General features: G+C 49.6%; 1 protein-coding gene across 1 annotated transcript; it reads right to left on the reverse strand.

Moving 5' to 3' along the window:
- Window positions 1-711: 711 nt before the first annotated feature.
- On the reverse strand, window positions 712-18,593 carry PGD (phosphogluconate dehydrogenase). Its single transcript, XM_051988596.1, has 13 exons — window positions 18,486-18,593; window positions 17,057-17,132; window positions 16,411-16,590; window positions 12,899-12,964; window positions 11,991-12,109; window positions 8,771-8,840; window positions 7,293-7,427; window positions 5,909-6,098; window positions 2,562-2,692; window positions 1,895-2,028; window positions 1,582-1,681; window positions 1,321-1,443; window positions 712-1,204 (listed from the first exon to the last, which is right to left on the reverse strand). The coding sequence occupies exons 1-13, from the start codon at window positions 18,491-18,493 to the stop codon at window positions 1,085-1,087; spliced, it is 1,452 nt and encodes a 483-aa protein (XP_051844556.1). The 5' UTR covers window positions 18,494-18,593; the 3' UTR covers window positions 712-1,084.
- Window positions 18,594-19,761: the final 1,168 nt, after the last annotated feature.

Genomic DNA, 19,761 nt, shown 5'->3' on the forward strand with positions numbered 1-19,761 from the left:
TCTAGTTGGTCAGCTTTTTTCCCATTATCTTTTTTTTTTTTTTAAGTTTTTCCTCAAGGTCTCTTATTTGATCTTAAATTCTTTTTTGAATCCTTCTATAAATTCTCTCTGGGCAAGGAACCCTTTCACATTACTCTTTGGGGTAGTTTTTTTTTTTTTTACTTCAGTGTCTTTCTCCGAAGATGAACCCTGGTCTTCCCTGTTCCCATGTAAGGTTTCTATCATTTTTGCTGGTTCATTTTTTAAAAATAAAAGTTAAATAGTGTAAGCACCTCTGATTGTGGGGTGCGGGGACAGTGCCTCAAGCTTTCTTCAGGTCTCCATGTATTGTACCAGGACTCCAGTTCTGCTAAAGTTTTTATTTTTTTTGCCAGTCTAAGTTTGCCCTGAGGGACAAATTTGTTCTATTTATGGGGGAAATTGGGAGAGCTTGAAATTTACCAACCTATTCCACCATCTTCCCAGAATCCTTCCCCTCAGGCTTTCTTGAAAGAGGAAAAAACCCCAAACAAATTAAAAGGAAATTAGGCCAAATGTAAGAAAAACGGAGTCACAGCGAGGGATGATGAACAAGGACCCCCACGAAGACCCCGAAGGCAAGGAGAAGCCAGCAGACACTAAGGCGGCCGGTGCAGGGCCGGACGGCTGGGAGAGCATCTGTGACTCGGAGTTCCTGAGATGGCGGCATTTAAGAGGCTGGAGACCAAAGGGTAAATAGAATGGCGTTTTTATTAAAAGGTAAAATGGGGATCACTCTCCCTGCCGGAGAGACCAGGACTCCAGTTTGGACGCGTCCCCCCAGAGATCCCAGCCACGACGCATTAGCTGCCGCCCTCCGGGAGCCTGTTCCCTGCCTCGAGGCCCCGCAGCCGGGGCAGGCCGCCGGGCAGAGCTGCTGTTCCCACGATCAGTTTCTAGAAGTTCTAAGAAGCAAGGGCAGAGGGCACAGGACGGGTCTCCCCAGGGCCCCCGGCAGACCCCGCGGGAGGCTCTTGACTGATGCTCAGAGCCTGGGACAGGAAGAGACGCAGAGCGAGCTGAGGGGGCGGCAGAACGTGCCGGGTCTGCGGAGTCTGCAGCGTGGTTAGGCGTTGTAGGACGAGGAAGACACGCTGCCCCCATGGCCCGTCCAGTTGGTGTGGATGAAGTGTCCTGGCTTGGCTAAGAGTTCATAGGTGTGAGCCCCGAAGTAATCTCTCTGAGCCTGGGAGAGAGAAACAAGTTGTGGCCACGGGGGCGACCACAGCCCAGGCCCCCCGCCCCCCCTTCCCCCCCCCCCCCCCCAGCTCGGGACCGGTCCGCCCGGGCCCAAGAACCGACCTGGATCAGGTTGGCGGGCAGCATCTCGTGCCTGTACCCATCATAGAAGGAAAGCGCAGTGGTGAAGCAGGGCATGGGGATGCCAGCCTGCACGCCCGTGCTGATCGCCCGCCGCCAGGAGTCCTGGGCAGGAAACACAGCGGGGTTACTCAAGAAAAGTGGAAGAGAGCTGGTCCAAGCCAGAGCACCGCTGCCCCCTCCCCCACCGCAGGGGTCTCAGAGAACAAACGCCGGCCCCCCTCCCCCCCCCGGGGCACCCACCTGGCTGTTCTGCACGGCAGTCTTGAAGAAGTCGTCCAGGAGCAGGTTCTGGAGCTGGGGGTTCCGGTCAAAGGCGTCTTTTATCTTGCCCAGGAAGACACTGAGAAACCAAGGGACAGGTGAACCAGGGCCCTGAGCTGCCGTGGGCACCATGCACCCCCGCAGCCCCTCTGCCCCAGGGAGGGAGGATCAGCTCCGCAGCCAGCAGGCAGCAGGGGAGCAGAGGTGCCATGGAGAGCCCCGGGGGCTCTGGCCCGGCCACCACACGCTGCCAGTCTGACCCCTGCCGCGGGGGCCAGGGGAGCCTTCTCACCTGCGGATGATGCAGCCGCCCCGCCACATGAGGGCGATCCCACCGTAATTGAGCGTCCAGCCGAACTCCTTGGCCGCCTGACGCAGAAGCATAAAGCCCTGGGTGTAAGAGATGATCTTGGAGGCGTAGAGGGCCTGGGGGGGAAACACAAGGCTCAGGCAGGCTCTGAAGCAGAGGCGCTCGCAGGCCGGGCGGCCCCTGGCAGGTCCTGGGATTTCTGTGACTCCCAATTTCAGAAAATGAGCAGAGGGGCAGGGAAGCCCACCAGCCCTGGCTGGCCTATTCCTAAGATCAGAGACAGTGGAAGGGACCTGAGAGGCATTCTGCTCCGAGCCCCTCATTTTACAGATGAGGAAACTGAGTCCCAGAGAGACTTCAGTTACCAAAGAATCTCCAGGAGCAGAGCCCCTCGGTCCTCCAGGACCCTTTCCAATGCCCACGATGATCTCCCTGGACAGGTCCCTTTACTCTCAGGGCCTCAGCCTCCTTATCTGTGAAGGGAGGCCATCCTTAGGTGCCTCCAGCCCCATCTCGGGCAGCACAATGGCCTTTCCAAGATGGCAGGGGGGCCACGTCCCAGGCAGTCTGAGCCATGTCTCCAGCACACGTGCTGCTCCACCCTCTGCCCAGAAGACACACAGAAGCACAGACCCCTCCTCGGACCCACCTTTCGAATGTCTTCCAGGAATGATTTCTTGTCACCCTCAAACTTAATTTTTGGGGGGCCTGCCAACTTCTTGCTGGCCTGGATCCGCTCATCCTTCAAGGATGACAGACATCTGGCAAAGACAGCTTCTCCTGTGGTGAAACAAGGGGAAGATGTTGAAGATCCTGCTCAGGGGAGGGCCACGGCTCGCAGGCCGGGCACGGGGAGCCAGCGAGGGACAATGTGGCCTCGGCTCCCCACGTCTGCAGCCGCTAATCTCCGGCAGGAACCCCAACTGCACCTTCCAGTCTAAGTACAGGGAATCTCAATGGGAATCGATGGAAAATTCAAAGAGCAGTCACGGGGAAGAGAAGGCAAGAGGCAGGTGCCACACCCCCAGCTCCTCGCCAGGACTCCTGACCCGGGATTCTGCTCGGGCGGCGGCACCTTCTCAGGCCCTCGGACCTGTCATGGAGCCTTCAGCAGGCAGGGAAGCCCGAGTCTCTTGTCAAAGGAATGCTTTTTAGTGCATGAGATACAAAGAATTATAAAAGGAAATTAATGCTATTGAAAAACTTTTAAAGATTTTTTTTTAAAGCCCAAGTTCACAGAGAACTGAACACAAAGGTCCCAGGGGCCAACAACACTCCTGGCTGTGGCCTGAAGCAGATTACAGGTAACTAGGAAATATTTAACAAACTAAATCAAAATGAATAAAGTGCAGATAATGTTACATTTGAAAAATAACAATAGGGGCCCAGGGGAACTGTGGGTTTGCAAGGGGATCCTGCTTCTCTCAGAGTCTGGCCTCATTGGCTCCAGGGCCAATCAGTGCTGATTCAGGCCAGCGTATTTCAGCAGGACTTGGACCCAGGTCTGCCTGACTTGAGGGTGGGCTTACCATCAGCCACCCCACTACGGCTGGTGCTGGGGAATATGCGCCATTCGCTGCAGCTCTCCCTCCCCTGTGTGACACACTGTACCCTGGGAGCCGTCACAGCGTGGGGGGACCAGGAGAGAAGGGCTGAGGTTGAGCCATCAGGGATTTTTAATTGTTTTCTCCTTTTCTACCAAAAAAAAAAAGTCTATCTTTTTTCACCTACTGCCTAAATTCCTTTGCATGTTTTTTCCCTCTCAGAGGGCCGCACAATATACCAAAACCTCCACATGTTCAGTGTTTCACAAGCCCTACGCCACCTCACCCCCTCCCTGCAAGGAACAGTGGGAAGTGCCTTCTCACGTTTCTTCACCGGGGCCGGGAAACCAGAGCAGATGGAGGGGAGGCAAGTGTGTGTTTGCTGCCCCTGAGAAAGCCGGGCCGGGCAGAGACGAGAGGCTAAGTCTGGGACCGGCACCTCCCCTACAGCCGAGGAGCAAACACCCGCCCAGGAGTCTCCCGGCCGGGCCCAGGGGCCCCCGTTGCTGATGCAGGATGACTTGGCATTTGTGGGGAGGGAGATGTGTAAGCTACCTGGCGCAATGAGAGCCAGGGAGCCGCCGCCCTGGGGTTGCATAAGGGCCTTCACTTCCTCATCTGCTCAGGGAGTCAGAGGTCACACCCCAGCCTCTCGCCCTCGCCCAAAGACAGGACAAAACCAGGAAAGCCCCGGAAGCCGCCCCTGAGCATCTCTATGCTTGTGTCCAATCAGGGGGACCTTCCTCCCCCCAGTAATCTGCCGGGGCCAGCTCCCTTCTGTGCATGCCGGCCTGGCAGGGCGGGGAAATGATCCAAGAGGAAGGAGGGCGGGGAAGAGGAGAAAAATCTCACTTAATCCTCTTGCTAGGAGAGAGAGCTCTGCAAATGATGAGAGTTGACAATGTCAGCGTGGGATTAGCCGGCTAAAAGCAGGGGCTAAGCCAGCTTAGACCTCACCTCTGACTGGATCCCTTCCTTCTCTCCACGCATAAAGCCGCCATCTACTTTACCCATTCATCACCTTTCCCCTGGACTCTCAGCCTCCGGCTCCGTGCCAAAGGGCCGGTCTGATCATGCTACTTTCTCTTTTACATAAAAATCAGGCTCCCTAAAATCTCCCTGATCAAATGCAAAATCCTCATTTTGGCATTCAAAGCCCTTGCCACCTTTGTGCTCTCCTCACTGCCAACGGCACACCCCGCAGCTTCCCTGCCCCTGCACGAACAGTCACTGCGCTCGGGATGTGCCGGTTCCACACCTCAGGCTTCCTTCAAGCTCAGGACAAGCCCAGCCACCCAGCCCCACTGGCTGCTAGTGCCTTCCCCTTTCAGATCGCTGCTCATTTACCACGTATGCAGTTGGTACATTCATGGTGTCTTTGCCATTAGAATATAAGCACCTCGAGACCAGGAAATTTTTTTTTTCTTTTTGTGGATTTCCAGAGCCTGGCACATAGTAGGCACTTAATAAATGCTGGTGGACCAACTGTGTGACCACAGTTAACATTTCACCTCTTCAGCCCTCAATTTCCTCATCTATACAGCTGGAGAATTACATCTGAATCATCTGTCTCCTAAAGGAACGAGGGGATGTATGGGAAGGGCTTAGAGATCCCTGAACCACTGTATACATATTAACAACAAATACTACTGATGAACCTTTCCTAATGGCATGGTTCCATAGTTCTTATTCCAATGCCTTCTGATTTTTAGGCTGGGACCTCTAGTCTTAAGCACATCAGCTCCAAGTTAGCCAGGTCTCAGAGGCTGCCCCTTCCAAGTCCTTCATTTTACAAATATAGAAATTCAGGCCCACCAGAGGGAAGTAAGTGATCGAGCACATAGGAAGGAAACCCCAGAGCAGCTCAGACTCAGACTCTCCCTACTTGATGTTCTTCCTCCGAGTTGCTGCTGCCAAATGAGACTAAAGTTATTCCAAGTATTCTCTTAAGAGGATGGCACCCTGATGGCCCCAGAGCCAAAAAGCATCAAAAGTGTCTAGAATTGATGTAGAGTGGAGAAGGAAGGGGCTAAAGTGAGAGGAAATAACTGAAATGTCCTTTGTGTATCTTTTTAAATTGAGACCCAATTTTTGATGCTGTAGGTGCTCATGTAGAGAGCTCATGACTCTCCCTTATTGGACAAAATACCGATTTAAAAACTTATCTCTGTCATAAGTGATTAAAAACATCTGCCCCAAAACTAATGCGATGAAAAGCATGCATCTCTAGATTTAAAGCTGGAAGGACCTTAGATGAGATCTTCTTGCTTAGCTTCTGAGTTTTATGGGTAAGAAAGGCAAAAAGGTTCATCATAGTTACCTAAAAGTTCTAAAAGAGAACTTTCCCTGCCTTTCTAACCTGCCTAAGTTTCCCCAAGAGGCCAACAGGTCAGAAATGGGGGCAGGAGGGTGAGGGGAAAAAAGGGGGCAAGGAAGGGGTATTGGGCGTTACCGATGAGGGTCACAGGGATCCCATACTCCAGCGCGGAGATGGCCGTCCACTTCCCAGTGCCCTTCTGGCCGGCGCTATCCCTGATCTTTGGCAGGAGGTGCTGGCCATCACTATCTTGGAACTTAAGGATGTTGGCTGTGATTTCAATCAGGAAGGAGTCCAGCTCTGTCTTATTCCATTCATCAAAGACCTAAGTACAGAATGTGGGAAGAAATGAAAGGATAAAAATGAGGATGAGATCAACAGGTAGTCTGTGGCCGGTCTTCCAAACCAGATAGTCCACTTCCATTTTTAAATCCTGCTGGACTCACTGCCAGCAGCTTCCCAAGCATTCTCAGCCACAAGAGCCAGAGGAAAAGAGGAAAGGATGGAAAACAATCTTATCAAATGTTGCAATGTGAGAAAAGAATAAACACCGAAGAACGGACCAACAGTGATCGAACACATGGAATGCTAGAGTGGAAGTAGGCGGACTAGGATTCGGCTCTGATTTCACACCTGGACAGGTCACCTGACCTTTCTGAGTTCATCGTGGCCACAATATCTACAGTGGTGATCCCAGAACTGTGGGAGGGATCGAATGAGACAGTCTTTGTGAGATGCTCTACAAACCTTAATACACCACACAAATGTTATTTAAAAGTAAGAGAGACGCTGTGGCCTGGGGCACTGTGTGCCCAGCATCCAGAATACAAAAAAAGGTAGGAACCCCTGTCCTCAAGGAGCTCCCCTTTCAGGGGAACAGACAACTCGTACAGAGCAGGACATATAAGATAAATGCAGAGTGGATGGGCAGTGATCCTCGATAAAAGCAAGGACAGAGCCAGTCTTGGAGTCCGAAGAGCAGATTCTACCTCTATAACAATCTGAACTGGGTGACTTCTTAGTTTCCCAGGCAACTTCTAAAGGCACTGAGTTATGAGTTTCCAATTTGCATCAAAAAAAAAAAAAAAAGGCTTTCATCTCAGGAAATGCCCACAAGTCCCAAACTCAGTATAAGAGGAAAAGAGGATGAGAGAGAATGGACAAAGAAGGCTGATGGGAATTTCCCAACTACCCTCCTCTCCCCCCCATCAGAGAGAAGCCTTTCCTATCAAAGAAAAACAATTAACCCAAAAATCTTGAGAGAGGGACTATGACGGAGATGGCATCCTTACCTCTGCCATGACGGAAACAAAAACATTTAGTACTTTTAAAACAAAGGCCTGAAAAGACAATTATTAAGCACTCACTATGTGCGGAGCACCGTGCCAGTTCCTGCTTTCAAGGAGCTCACATTTAAATAGGGAGATAATATACCCAAAGGAGAGAGCAGTGAGCAGAAACAAATGCATTTCCTTAGCGGGTGTGCTGCCGTACAGCCAGGCCCGGGCTCCAGACCCACCTTGGCCATCTCCTCGTGCTCCATGCCCAGGATGTCCTTCATCAGGTGGTAGGCCTCACAGATCAGCTGCATGTCTCCATATTCTATCCCATTGTGCACCATCTTGACAAAGTGACCGGCACCTTCTTCTCCCACCTAGCAGAGAGCAGGTACCAGAAGGACGTGAGGAAGGCTGCTGGAGCACCGGAGGGAGCCTCCACTGTGAACATGAGCCCTCCTAACACCGACTCCAAGATCCCTGCTCCTAAGGACAGACTTGAAGCCATTGTCTTACTGCTTGTGTGAATAGGTCCCTTATGAGAAGCGTCACCTAGCTTAATGTCTTCTCCTTTGCTTTTTACAGATGGGGAATCGGAGGCTCAGAAAGGTTAAGGGACACACATGACACCATATGACCAACAGGAGCGGGATTAGAACAAGTTAGGTGGTGCGGTGGATAGCCATGTCCTCTCTCCAGGCCCCAGTTTCTCCATCTATCACATGAGGGGGCTAGGCTGGATCATCTCTGAGGACTCTTTGTTGTAAAGGCCCATGAAGAGAAAGCTTCTGGTCCCGCTCTCTTGTGTAGTCCCAGGCCTAAGCCAGTATTCCAGCACCTCTCTTGCTGAGATGGCCCACGGCCCAGCACAGAGGTTTCTATGGCAATCTAGCACAGGGTGGAGGGATGACTCTTAGCTGGGAACTGGGGCCTAGCAGCCTCTCCCCATACTTTCACTTAGGACAAGGCTGTTCCTCCCTTAAACAGAAAGGGTAGATTTACTACAGGGCCAAGAGACAAATGAGGTCAGTAGGAGTGACTGTGGCCAGGCCTAGGGTCAGGGCCAAGCCCAGGCCAGCCACCTTCTAAACTTCCCCAGGCACATCCTCAGAATCCTCCCTCTTCTTTGGATCCAAGCTAGCCTCCCATCCTAGAACACGGAATGGGCTCTTGGAGGGAAGTTAAATTATGTTTTAACAGCAGCAGGGAAGCACTGAAGTGCAGTGGAAAGAACACGATGTGGAAGCTGAGGATCAGGGTTCAAATCACAGCTGACATTTATTACCCTGAGACTTTGGGAGAAACAGAGCCCTCCTGGCCTCAGTTTCCCCATCTGTATAAAAGTTCTAGATCTGACAATGTGGTGAAATGAGAAAAGAAAGCTGGACCCAGAATTTAGGCACTTAGTGTCAAAGGCTGGCTCTGCTGCCCATGAGTAAGTCATGGAAACCTCAGCCTCTTCCTCTGAGGTGCCCTCCACTTAGACCTGGAGAGCCCTGTCTCATCTGACTATGACCAGAAACCAGGCTGTGGGAGAGCCCAGCTTTTCCATCTCTACCTAGAGCCCCATGGACGTTCTAGATCGCAGCAACCGGTTCACCCGCCTGCTTTCTCCTGAGATTACCCCAGGTGGGTTCTTGCTCCAGCAGCTATCAGCTCTGGGGTCCTCTCTGCCCCATCCTTCCCAGCCCCAGCTCTAATGGCACAATCTGGTACTTGCCCAATCACAGCAGGGTTCCCCAGTGCCCACTTTGGCAGCGATGCTTTGGAAGATCGTCTTGATATGGGGCCTGTGGAAAGGAACACAGTAAACTCAGCAGCCAGGGAGAGAGTGGCCAAGGTTTCCACCCCCCACTTTGTAGTCCTAAGAATGAACTCTTTCTTCCAATGAACAGGGAAAGACGGCCCCCCCATTTAGGGAACAATTCTGTAGGATAACCTCAGAAACCAAAAAGTGTTCTTCAATTACTCACTAAGCAGGTCCCTCTTTTAGCTCCCAGGGGCCCTTAGAAACAGCAACCAAAAAGAGGGTGGGGCAGAGAACCATTTCAAAAGCTAAAGGCAAAACTTCTGGGTAGAAACAGCTATTCCAAAGAATCGGGAATTCCCCATGGGATAAACTCCTCCCAACTGCTAGCACTCCCCCTAATTTAACCCCAATTATTTGCATTTACTTCCTCCCCATCCACTAGTCCCCAGATGTACCATTTTCCCCAATAAAAGTAAGATCCTAGAGGATGTGGACTGATTCATTTTTGTCTTTGTAGCCCCAGAACCTACCAGAGACCAGACCAGAGAGACTGTGTGTACCCTAATACAGAAAATCTAAAGAATTCAGGGAAGAAGGAAAGATACATGAAATGATACAAAGTGGAGCAACCAGGGCCAGAAAAATCCACACACAGGCTGCCCGCAACAATGTAAATACTAGGGGAGTATGAGGAGCATGTGCAATCCTCGCAGAGGCGGGGGTCTCTGGGACAGAGAATGCTCTAGGCTAGAGACTAAATGACATGCTAGGAAATGAAGGGGACATAAAAACAAGGCAACAAAACATTTAAAAATCAGGTTGAGCTGAACTGATTATCAAGAGAACAAGCTGCGACACAGAGTTGCAAAAGAATTTAAAAGTCCTTTTCTGCCCAATCAGCCCTCTTCTCCTGCTGGGCTAATAGAGCAAAAAGTTAATTCAAAATCCCTCTGCTTTGTAATTCTAGTTCAATGCCAGCTCCAGGGTGGCCCAAGGTAAATCCCTCAAGGCTGAGATGGTATTTTAATCTCACCAGGGGAAATCTGGGTAAAGAGCAAGGGTTGTCCCAACTATGTAAGAACTCAAGATTGAAGGGGTGTGTGTATATGTATGGGTGCATGTTTTAAATAATCTCTTATTAACATTTTTTGTTTTTACATCATCTAATTTTCTTTCTGCATCCCTCTCCCTTCAAGAAAACCATTCTTTTACAACCAATTTTTTGAGGGGAGAAGATCTGTTATTCAGAGGAGAAAAATGTAGATGACTCTCTTTTTATCCTTCTCTCCCCAGTTGAACATAATAGTCACCACTTTGAGACAACTATATTTTAAAGTTGTTAATATTGGCTACTCTGGGACTCCTTCGGACCACTCCAGGAGAAGGCCTGGGGAGCAGTTTCAGTCAACAAATATTTATCAAGCTGCTACTATGTACAAAGCACACAGCCAAGTACTAAAGATGCAAAGACAAAAATGAAAACAGTCCCTGTCCTCCAGGGGCAAGATGGGACTGGTCTGAAGCAAATCATAAAATCTGGCAGGAGGTGAATAGCTAACCCATAAGGTGAAAGGTTAACACTGCTCTATCTCTGAATTTCAGTACCTTTCCCCAAATCTTTCCCAGAGATCTTTGTTGCACTTTTCCCCACAGCACTGGGTAGAAAACAACATGAGGGGCCATGAGCAGGGCAGGCACCTTGACCTCCCTCCCCACTACTCTGGGTCCAACAGTTCTGAAAAATGTCATTGCCTCCTCTTGATTTCAATATAATGAAGAACTTCCCTATTTAAATAAAAGCCGCTTCCCCAAAGTTACCCTTGAGACTGAGACAGATAGGAGCTTTCTCAGTCCGATTCTTCTTGTGAAGCAAAATAACTGTTTGGACATGTATACATACCTTGTATTTAATATATACTTTAACATATTTAACATCTATTGGTCTACCTGCCATCTGGGGGAGGAGGTGGGGGGAAGGAGGGGAAAAATTGAAACAAAAGGTTTTACAACTGTCAATGCTGAAAAATTACCCATGCATATATCTTGTAAATAAAACTACAATTAAAAAAAAAAAAAAGGAGGAGCCTTCTCCTCCCTGATAATATATATATTCCATCCTATACCATTAGGGAATCAAACTGAGAAAACAAGGTTACCTGTCTCTAGCTCCCTCACAAAGGATCCTTCCTTTGCTATTTTCTCTTCCTCTGTTCGGTCTCTGTCTTCCTGTATCTGGCTGTCTCTTTTTTCAGGAGTCTCAGTGGTGATCTTTTCCCTCAGACTAATTTTTATATATAATTAAATCATTTGCAATTTTCAGTTTTGATTCCCCCTTTCTCCCTCCCACCTTCTTCCAAAGCTCGATGATACTCAAATTTTTTTAAGATTTTGCTCCCAATCTCCATTCCCACCAACCTTTTTCAAAGGTTTCCCTCTTTTCCCCTTTATTTGTCCAGAATTATTAATTCATTCATTCGGCAAATGTATTCTAAGAACCTATGATGTCCCAAGGACTGTACTGGGTGGAGGAAGTCAGAAACCTGAACGAGCACTGTCTCTCTCTCTCTCTCTCTCTCTCTCTCTCTCTGGGTATCTCACAATCCAGGAAGGGAGAGAAGGAAGGCAGGACAGTGGCCTTATGGAGTGGGAGCAGTGCAGCCGCACCCACCAGGAACTTATGTAAGCTCTTTGGAAATGAGGGTCTTTGATCTGCAGAGATCACAGTGCGAGCAGAGGCCTTCCCTGCACAGAAGCAGCAAGACTAGATTGGGTATTCCCAGGAGGGGTGACTGCTCTGCCCCATCTGTCAAGTCTTTCTTTTGGCAACAAAAAGTGACTTGACAACAATGTCCCCTCTTCTCCCCCTGTATCTGATACAGAGCCTGTACTGCTGTAAAGGCAGGGGCCATTCCCCAGGCCGTTGTGAGCTGGCACGCAAGTGTCCAGGGCAGGCCGAACCTTTTGAGTCTATTTTCAGTTTTGGCCCCATTTAAGGAGGGAACACGAATTTAACAAGACATGTCAAAGTAGTGAACTGGCTGGGTGAAAAAGAAGATCCCCAAGATCTTTCCCCTCCCTGCTCAAGGCACACCTCCACAACGCCCTGCTCCTCGTTCACAAGTTCAGACTTCTCCAAAGCTCACAGGGGTTGATTAAGCACCTACTACGTGCTTGAGACCACCGGACTCACCAGGCTTCTTTGTTCCCTCCGGGCATGAGAGACGGCCCGTAGCGGGCCCCATCCTCTCCACCACTCACACCACTTCCCACAAACAAGATGCCTTTGGCCTTGAGGTCTTGGCAGCGCCTCTGAAAGGAAGAGAAAAGGAGCTCCATTACACCTCAGATAAGATCCTCTCTACTCAAGGACAGGGGTGAGGGGCAAGGATGAGAGGGTGCAAGGATCCTTCCCTCTATCACAAAGGGATCCAAAAATGATGAAATCATCTAGAAATGCATAAAGAGAAGCAAAGACAGGCTTTGGAATGGGCCCATGGGAAAGGGAGATTCCATGAAACAGACTATGGCAATGTCGCTGGGAGGTGAGGAAAGGGATGGGGGGGAGGGGGGAATCTGTTGCACAGGATTTCCAAGAAAAATAAATTAATTTCGTCAAACAGATGAAGTAGGTGGAAAGCCTCAGAATAAGGATGCCAAGAAAGAAAATCAAGCTCCTCCTCTCAGAAGGGAGGGAAAAGAACCTCGGGCTGGTGAGGCAGCTGCTTCATTCGATGGACCACTCTATCATGTCTTTTTACTTAACTTTTTTTCTGTTATAAAAGAAAGTTTAAATGGAGAGGAGCATCTGGGGAATGACTGGTGCACAAATACAATGTATCAAAATACTGGCATACAAAAGTAAAACTAGGAACCTCCCAAACCCATTCTAAAAGCCAAACAACACTGTGAAGTGGTCAGTGCCAGTGCTGCTGTCACAGCCAGATCCCAGAGGCTCCTGTGAAGAGTCACAAGTCATGTTGGATCAGAGCAGGGGAACTCCTCTCCAGACAACAAAAGGAATATGAATGCAATCAACCTGGGACAGCCCCAGTCCTTCTCTCAAACCCTGAGCTTTGGATAGGAGAGAAAAGTACTTACTGTGGTATCTCTGTACTCTGAATTCCCTCCATCAATGATAATGTCACCAGCTTCTAATAGCGGCACCTGCAACAAGACCCAAGCATTAAGAGGAACACTTTATTAAAGTCAGAATTGCCTTCCCAGGAAAACCAATGGAACCTCTGTGGCCTGAGATCACTAAGTCAAAACAAGAGAACCCAATCAGAATCTTGTGCCTTTTAGTGAAGAGGCAAAAAGAACCAAAAGTTTGGTTTCGAAAACTCACAAGGCAAACCCCAATGCCCTAAAACTATCCACAGACCCGACATTAAGAATTCCTGGTCCAGAATCTCCCAGCTCCCAGGCCAGCCTTCTTTCCACATAGTTTTTCTGCCTCAATAATCATCTAAGAGAGAGGTATCACACATGTGAGTCCTGAGTATGGCCTGAACCAGATTAAGATGAGGGATTTAACAACAACAACAAAAAATACCATAGAACATAGAAAACTGCATTTTAAATATAAGTCACCATGAGGGTTGTAGGGATCCTTCCAAACAGTTTAGTGCCCCCTGTTTCTATTTAACATTTGGATTAACATTATAAGGAGCTAGGAGAAAGCTGAGGTTAGGAGCAGATGTTTCTCCCACTGTCCATCGGCCACCCATTAATTCATGCTCCCGTTTTTAAAGCATCTACTATGTGTAAAACACTATGCTAGAGACTCAGGGAGATACCAAATGGATCTTGCGGCCTACTTGGATAATGCCAAGATCCAGTATCACGAAATGTACACATTACATTAGAGAGAGACAAAGCAAAGGTCCCTGGCAGGATTCTGATCATCTGTTACCAATGATGGCCAGAAAGGAAAGAGAAAGGCTTAGAGAACACCATGAGGCTGGAACAGATGCTCCCTCTGCCCCCAATCCCAGACAGAAACTGACCCAGCCTTGACTGATCAGGTCCCTGATGCCCAGGTTCTCTCCCACTCATGGCATAATCAGGCAGAAAGAAGACAACTGACGCCTCTGTTTTACCAACATTTACTGGGGATGTCCCAGAACATCGGATGTGGAAGACTCAAAGCCCATCTGATCTGGTCCAGTGTCCTTCTCTAGGACAAACGGTCATTAGAAATGGCTGGAGGAAGGGGAGGCCTGAGGCACCAAAGTGGACCTTAAACCTCCTGCTGCCTGCCATTGCTGGCTTTCTGGGAGACACTAGCAGGTAGTGAAGATATCCCCAGCCCCCTGCCAACAGCACTGTCTCTTCTGGACCCTGAGGCTCAGGAAGGAGGAGAAACTGAGCTTCACTAGGAAGAAGCCTGAGCCACCACTTGCTATGGGCTGGCAGAGGAAAAGGTAGCAATAATAAATCTCGCCAATTCCCAGAGTTTCTGAAGAAGCTCCATCCAGTTCCTATGTCCTCTGGGACATTCTCCAAAATGACTGTTCAGCTTCCATTTCCAGCCATATCCCCCAAATATCCATGGTCCCTCACTGATATCTCTGAAAACCTGGAATACACGGGTTCCTCCCAAAGGAGCCAAATACATAATGCCCTTTTCCCTGCCCCCATCCTCAGTGGAATAGACAGACGGGTATAACTTAAGGCCCGAGTGCTCAACAAAGGGCTCACCCTAAAATGGTTCACAACCTGCTGCTAAGTCTCAGTTGCCCAGCCCAATCCCACCCAATCCATCTGAGAAGAGAACTCTTCCCAGCAGCTTCCAGGGCCTCCCTGCCTGGGGCTGCAGGACCTTCCCAACCTCACACAGCAACTCCATGTACTAGGGACACCCAAACTAACAAAGTGGTGGCCAGCCACACGGCGTGCTCACACACTGGGGAACTAGATGGGGCCCTTCAAGGTCATTCACTCTGATAGGCTGCGCCCCAGGAAGGCACCTCCCAGAATGTCCACTGCCTGTAGGCAAGTTCATGTCTCCTCTCTCTGGTCTTTTGCTCTTTCAAACCTGCTCACGGGTCCAGCAGTATCTGCACCTCAGTCAGGCCTCCAAGTTGGGAAAGCTGCTGGGGATATTCTGGCACTTGTGCAGTGCCCTAAGCCAAGTGGTGAGGCAGCTGCCTCATTCGATGGACCACTCTATCACGTCTTTATGCTTAACTTTCCCTGAGCCCCAGCCCTCTGAGAAGCAGAGGGCAGCTGGAGGAGGAAAACCAAAGCCATGATCTTCCGCTCTAAACAGGATTTCATTACTTCTGTCTGCATCAGGGGTTCTTAACCCCAGGATCTGGTTTTTTTAGTTTGACAACTATATTTCAATAGAATCAATCTCCTTTGTAATCTTCTCTACTTTATTTTATGCACTTAAAACATTCTCCTAAGAAAGGTCCATAGGTTCCATCAGACTTCTGGTAATGACCAAAGGGTAATAACCTGGTCAGGTAAGTTTGGCTCCTTCCCTGCCTCTGGCAATGACAGGGGAAGAGATGGCCTCTCTGAACCCCAGCTTCCTGTCCTCTCCAGGATAAAGATAATGTGACCTTCAGCACCCAGCCCAAAACTGATGTCTGCAAAATCCCTGGCAAACTTTCAAGGGCTATCAGCTGTTGCTATTACTTTCTCCATTCTCAAAAATGCTTACTTTTAAAGAATTCCCCCATTTTAAAAAATAGGCTATTTTCCCTCTAAAATGCTTCCTTAAGTCTCATCCAGCTGTCATTAGTAGAGCTGGAAGGGATGCTTTGGACACCTCTCCCAGACCATGCCTTTTATACCAGAGACAATGGAAGCCCCAGAGAAAGCCAAAAACGGTGGGGAAAGGACCCGAGTTCAAATCCAAGCTCTTTGACTTGCTACCTGCATGGTTCTGGACAAAGCGTGATTGCATCTATGTGATAAGATAAGATGACCCCAATGTTCCTTCCAGCTTGGGTTCTACGATCCTAAGGGAAGTGACCTGCTCACAGTCACACGGTTTTCAAGAATAAATCCTAATGCCAAATCCAGGGCATTTTCTGCAAGAATGAAAGCTCTGCAACAGCAAGGTCAGCTTCCCTTTTTGTCCTCAAGAATTTAGCACAACATCTGGCATAGACCAGATACTTACAATTGTTATCTGATGAGCTTTCATTAAGGCAAGACATCGAGTGACTGGCCTAGGGGCATACCGTGGTTAGCACAAGAGCTTCCTCTGGGGGCTCTTGTTCCTAATTATTCGAGAACAACTGACTTAAAGGAATACTGAAATCCAGTGCTTCCATTTGGGGGTCACTGCATGAAGAGATAATAAGCACGTCTGTCTTGGAGTCTGTCACAGATAAAGCTCACACAAAAGGGCCTGCATGTTACTATGATTAGTTAATGAGGTGTTTCCCAGAGTCAACTAAATAGTACACCTAGGGAATCCCTCCAGGAGAGTGGGTGAGGCTTAATTAGAGTTCATCAACCTTGGGATAGCTTAGGCCAAGAGGGCCCAGGGGGCCACTTCTAGGCAGCCTAGAGAGAGGCTGGGAGCCTGGGCAGATGCGACAGAAATCTGGGAGGGTGAGAGGAGGGAGGTTTCAGTTCAGAGCCAGGCTCACCAGTTTCACAATGAAATCATCCACAGCCTGGCCGGCCTTGACAAGCAGGATGATCCGACGTGGTTTCTTCAATTTGGAGACCATTTCCTCCAGGGAGTGAGCTCCAACCACTTTGGTCCCCTTTGCCTCATTGGCCAAGAAGTCATCGACTTTGGAGACGGTTCTATTAAAAGCACACACCTGAAAGGGAGGAAATTGGCCATGAATCAGGACTCAGAATCCAAGGGTAGGTGGGGGTGGAAACAGTTTCAGAGTATTTCTAATCTACACAGAGTTACAGTTGCAAGGCCACTCAGTCCAGGGCTCAGTTAACTGGAGCACCCTGGCTCAGACAGGCCCATTTCCTATTTGGCTACTGGGAAATAATTTTTCTTAAGAGTACTGCCCTGCAACATTCCCCTAGGCCTAGTGAGCTCAAGCTACAAGCTTTCAAAGACTTATTCAGCAAAACTACCATTTGTCACTATCTCCAAAGAACCACTCCTCCTACAAAGGGGCATTGATTTTTTTTTTGTTTTTTTTTTTTTTTTTAAATTAAACTGTTTCTAACATCTACCAAATCCAAGTATCTGATAATCCTGATCCTCCTGCTCATGGACTCACCAACCAGCCACTAGAATAAAAAGGTGTTACTTCCTCTACTCACCACAAAGCCATGATCATTCATGTTTAAAATGAGGTTTTGGCCCATGACAGCCAATCCAATCAGTGCAATATCAGCTCTGGAAAAGATGAGGGAAAGACCAGAGAAAGTATGTCAAAATACTCAGTCATTAGTGATAACCCATTTCCAATTGAGGAACCTTCACTCTCTAGACCCTGCTAGCAGGGACACCCCATTGTAATTAATATGGAGATTCCCTCTAATGTGTAGGGAAAAACTCAGTCATCTCTGCTCACCCTTTGAGTTTCTTGCCAATGTTTTCTAAGTTTTCTAGTTTATAATCAATTTCTTACCATTACCATTCATAACTAGCTATAATTAAGATTTTGGGGAGCAGTCTTCCCTGCTTAATTAGCTAATCATTCACTGTCACCCCACGGAGTCTCAATGTAACCAATTAACCTAGAAAAGGGCTGTCCCAATCTATTAAATACTTAAGTTATCTGCTGTAGAAAAATCTCAGCAGCGGTTCTGATTTTGTTCTTTGGTAGGTTGTTTTTGTTTTTTTTTTTTTTAAATAATTTATCTGGCCTTGTTTTGTCTCCTCAAAGAATCAGGGCAAGGAGCAGACAGGTGCTCTGAAATCCATAGGATGAGTCTGTTTGATTAGGAGCAGGGAGCGGGCTGCTATCCCTCATAGAGCAAAGCTCAGCTCCAAAACTTAGTTTCCTTTGCTGCAAGATGGTGCCAGAAAATTCTAGTGATGCACAGCTTTCTACGGTTTATAAAGGGTTTTTCTCGAAACGAGGGAGGGAGGGGGGAGACCACAAGTTTAAAGATGAGGAAGCAGGTTCAGGCTAAGTACCCGACTGACCCGAGGTCATTCAGGGAGTGTCGGGTCCAAACTTCAAATCCTGCTTTCCAGACTCTGGAGTCCTTGGGGGGCTAGTCTAATCCACTAGGCTATAACTGTTTACCCTCCCCCCCAAAGTCCTCCGCAAAAGTGAAAGGGCTGCCCAGAAAGGCAAGTTCTTGCTTATTATCACTCCCCAGCCATTTGGGGGTGCGCATGGACCTTGAGGGGAGCGCGGTCCGAATGTCCACATCTTTAAGATAGTTAGATTAGGGATAAAAATCTTCTTCACCCCTTCCCCCTCTAAGATTCTCCAACCACCCCTTCCTCCTCCGCTCCCCAGACTCAGCCAATAGCTTAGGGATGGGGTCCTCCTCCAGCCGGGGAAGAAAGGAGGAAGAGGGAAGGCAGAGAGGCAAAAGGGGAGGGGGAGAGAAAACAGGAAGGAGGGAGGGTGGGAGAAGGTTCCCCAACCCCAGCCCCAGAGAGAAGGCGGGCACGTGGGAAGCTGTCCCCCCCCCATTCCCGGAGAGGAGGAGGAGCAGGGACTCGGAGGGGTCGGGGCCTGGGCGTGGCCCAGGGCTTTGGGGGGTCCCCGGGGCTGGCTCGGGCACTCACTGGGCCATGGCGGCGGGCAGGACGGGCCGGGCCGGGCAGGACAGGGCAGGGCCGGAGCGGCGACAACACAAACGCTCCCGCTGGAGGTTCAGACTCGGAATCAGCCCGCTTAGGCTCGGTTCGCTCACTTTGGCGTCTGCGCCCCCGCCCCTTCCAGCGCCGGCCAAACAGAGAGCGGGGCTCGGGGAGGCGCTGCGGCGCCATTGGCTCGCCCTGGCGCCTGCTAGACCGCCTGAGAGCGAGAGGCCCCGCCCCCGGGCCGGAGCCGGATCAGCGGAAAACCGAGGATATCGATCGTTTAAAGGGACCCTGGGGCGTGGGAGCTCGGCCCGTCCCCTTTGGCCCGGTGGCCGCGTTCTTTCCTCCCTGGTAACCTAGTCGGCCCGGGCTGAGCTTAGATTAGGCGGGAAGCCAGCTTTCCGGCCCCGGGATGATCCCTTGAAAGCCGTGGAGTTTACCCTGAGATCCTGGGCGGGGAGCCGCGGAAAATGCATTTAAGTTAGGGTTGCCCCGCTAGTCCCAAGGTGAACTCTGGTGAGTCACCAAGCTCCCCGGCTCATGGTGCTCCCCCTTAGGGGGTGTTGTAGTCTGCAGGGCGGCCCAAACTGCTCCGTAACCACGGGGTGTGATCCGGAGCCAGCGTCCGAGATCTGATAGCGTCCCCCGGGAGGAGGGATTCCTGGCCCCAGGGCTGGCCCGCACTGTCCGGCCTGGCTCCCTTCTCCTGGCCAGCCCTTCAGCCGTTGCCTCCTTTGCGCCTCTTTGCACCTTGATTCACTCAGCAGAAGCGTTTCCTGAGCGGCAAATTAGCTTTTGGTTTAAAAACAAACACCTTAAAAAATGCAACAAGTAAATCTAAGCCTCTAAGTCCATAAGCACTTATTAAGCAACAACTGTGTGTCAGGCTCTGGGCTGAGCATTGGGGACCCAAGGAAAAGCAAAACAGAGCTTGCGACACCCGGCAAACAGCTATGTACAAACGAGATATCGATGGGATCAATTGGACATTATCGCCAGATCGAAGGCTCTAGAATGCAGGGGGATTGGGAAAAGGTTTCTAATAGAGCGGGGATTTTAGGAAAGACTTGACAGAAGCCAGGGAAACCAAGAGGGAGAGCGTTCCAGGCCGGGAATTATCCCCAAGAAAATGCCTGGAGTTGAGAGATGGCGAGGAGGACTATTAATTTAGACATTTATGTAATTTATATTTCTTTCTCTCTTTTGTAAATCATGCATGGTGCCCTTAAGGGGATTGTTGATTGACTTGTTTAGGTGA

Source organism: Antechinus flavipes, chromosome 3, assembly GCF_016432865.1.
Source record: "Antechinus flavipes isolate AdamAnt ecotype Samford, QLD, Australia chromosome 3, AdamAnt_v2, whole genome shotgun sequence".
Lineage (NCBI taxonomy): Eukaryota > Metazoa > Chordata > Mammalia > Dasyuromorphia > Dasyuridae > Antechinus > Antechinus flavipes.